General features: G+C 32.5%; 1 protein-coding gene across 1 annotated transcript; it reads left to right on the top strand.

Moving 5' to 3' along the window:
• Positions 1-399: 399 nt before the first annotated feature.
• Positions 400-2,090, top strand: LOC117107338 (steroid 17-alpha-hydroxylase/17,20 lyase-like). The gene is made up of 3 exons (XM_033248986.1): positions 400-558; positions 1,088-1,267; positions 1,837-2,090. The coding sequence occupies exons 1-3, from the start codon at positions 417-419 to the stop codon at positions 1,971-1,973; spliced, it is 459 nt and encodes a 152-aa protein (XP_033104877.1). The 5' UTR covers positions 400-416; the 3' UTR covers positions 1,974-2,090.
• Positions 2,091-2,185: the final 95 nt, after the last annotated feature.

Here is a 2,185-nt window from a genome sequence, read left to right as displayed (position 1 = left end):
TAATATACACTTCCTCCAAGTCTCACCCAAGCCTCCACGGCCAGCAAGCAAAGCAAGGAAGCTTGAACTATAGAGAAAATATAAATCTGAATATAAACGAGGATTTTTTTTCTCGTCGGCACTATTTGGCCTGATGATAACAAATAATGGCCTGGAACTACGTTAATTTTAATGGTACTTACGAGGTTTTTGCACACTTCATTCAATTTTGGACTCCGTTCAAACCACCTGGACTGATTAGGGTCTAAAAGTGCCAGCTCCACACAATGGTAGGCTTACCTTTAGATGACCAAAATCTTTAGAGGGACCTGCCGACTAGGCTGTTCTTTTCTACCGCCTTCTGTACTGTTAAAAGGATGTTGCTTATTACACTAACTGTATATTCCATTTATTTTACTTAGGATACTATTTTTAAGATGTTGGAGGATATAACCAGCGGTCTATCTTTACTATTAGTAGCAGTCGTTTTGCTAATAACATGGATGTACTTGAACATAAGGAGGCCACCTGGAATGCCACCTGGCCCAACACCCTACCCAGTGATTGGAAATCTGTCAGGTAGGGCCAATAACACTATATAATGAACAACCATGATTCTCAACCTTTTTCAAGCTGATCGCGGTGTAGCATACTAACCGGGCGTTGAACCACAGGATCTACACGTTTTTATGAATTGTTTAAAAACACGTTTTCGTTATAGAAGACACTAACTTTTCTATAGATTCCTTTTACTAGACTAATTGTAGCATAACAAAATGTAATGAACACTTCGGCCTACATCAAACCTGTCTTTAGTATTAAAGCGGCGTATTCAAGGGCGGGGGAGGTCGGGCATGCACCCCACTAATTTTGTTTTCAAAGTAAAAATATAATGGAGAAAAAAACAAAATTGTATTTTACATTTCAGAGTGCCTTCCCAACCATGGTGGAGCTGAGGTGGGTGGATCATCTATCTATGCAAATTCCTCTCTGGTCCCTTCTATTACAATTCCTGGATTCGCCATCTCTATGGATTAACACTTAATTCTGATAAAATAATGATATTTTAATTTTAAATTTTTATTTTCAATCTTATTCTTAACTGAAGTATTTATGGGTAAAACACCACCACATGAAGCATTCACAGATATGACGAAGAAGTATGGACCCATAATTTCTTTCAAAGTTGGACCAAACTGGGCCGTGGTACTAAACAATTACGAACTGACACAAGAAGCCTTGCTGTCGAAACCAAACGATTTCAGTGGACGCCCTAGTTTCTATCTCTGTAAGTCCGTCAAAGCAAGGAGGTATACTTCCTTGATCAAAGCTACATTATTATTTTCTAAAAATATTAAAATAACATTCGATATTTCAACATAAAGACGGTAAAATCTTAAATTTAACATTTTGTCAATGTTCAAAAATTAGTTATATGTTATACGCAACAATAATCGATATTATATATTATATTATTATTAGGCCATTTATTATTATCATCGACAACATTATCATCATCATCATATTTTTCTTCTTTATCATTATTATTATTATTGTTATTCATCATCATTATTTAATCATTTTTATTACGGTATTATTTTTATTATTTGGCTATTAGGTTATTACCATATATTATTTATTATTTCCATTTTCGTCATCTTTATCATTAAAAAATTAGTACTGTATATATTATTCCTATATGGCTTGCGTCATAACATCTATCCTATTATGTTATTATCATCAATCATTATTATCTTTATCATCATTATTATTACTATTATTAACATCAATCATTATTATCATGATATTATCATCATTACTATTATTAATCAATTAATTAATTATTACTGTATTTAGTTGATTGGTTTACTGACAATAAAAAGGATATTGCTATGGCTCAACCTACTCCGATTTGGAAGTTCCACAGGAAATTAGCTCACTCAGCTATCAGGTCAGTATACGACCACGTTCAATCATTGGTACGACTGATTTAACCTTCAACTTAACTCTGAGGTATCAGTACACTTTTTTTTTAATCAGAACACATTTTATAACACCGAATCCGAAATTGCTTAAAAAATATTAAGATATGTAAGAACAAATTGAGGCTGAGTTTAAATTTCAAAGGAGGTTTTTATTTAACATTTATTAAAATTATATATATATATATATATATATATATATATATTCGAACACTGTATTTACC

This window comes from Anneissia japonica, unplaced genomic scaffold, assembly GCF_011630105.1.
Source record: "Anneissia japonica isolate Jap-2015-1 unplaced genomic scaffold, ASM1163010v1 scaffold123862_len2185_cov183, whole genome shotgun sequence".
NCBI classification, from domain to species: Eukaryota; Metazoa; Echinodermata; class Crinoidea; order Comatulida; family Comatulidae; genus Anneissia; species Anneissia japonica.
This window is presented reverse-complemented; position numbering and strand designations above follow the sequence as displayed.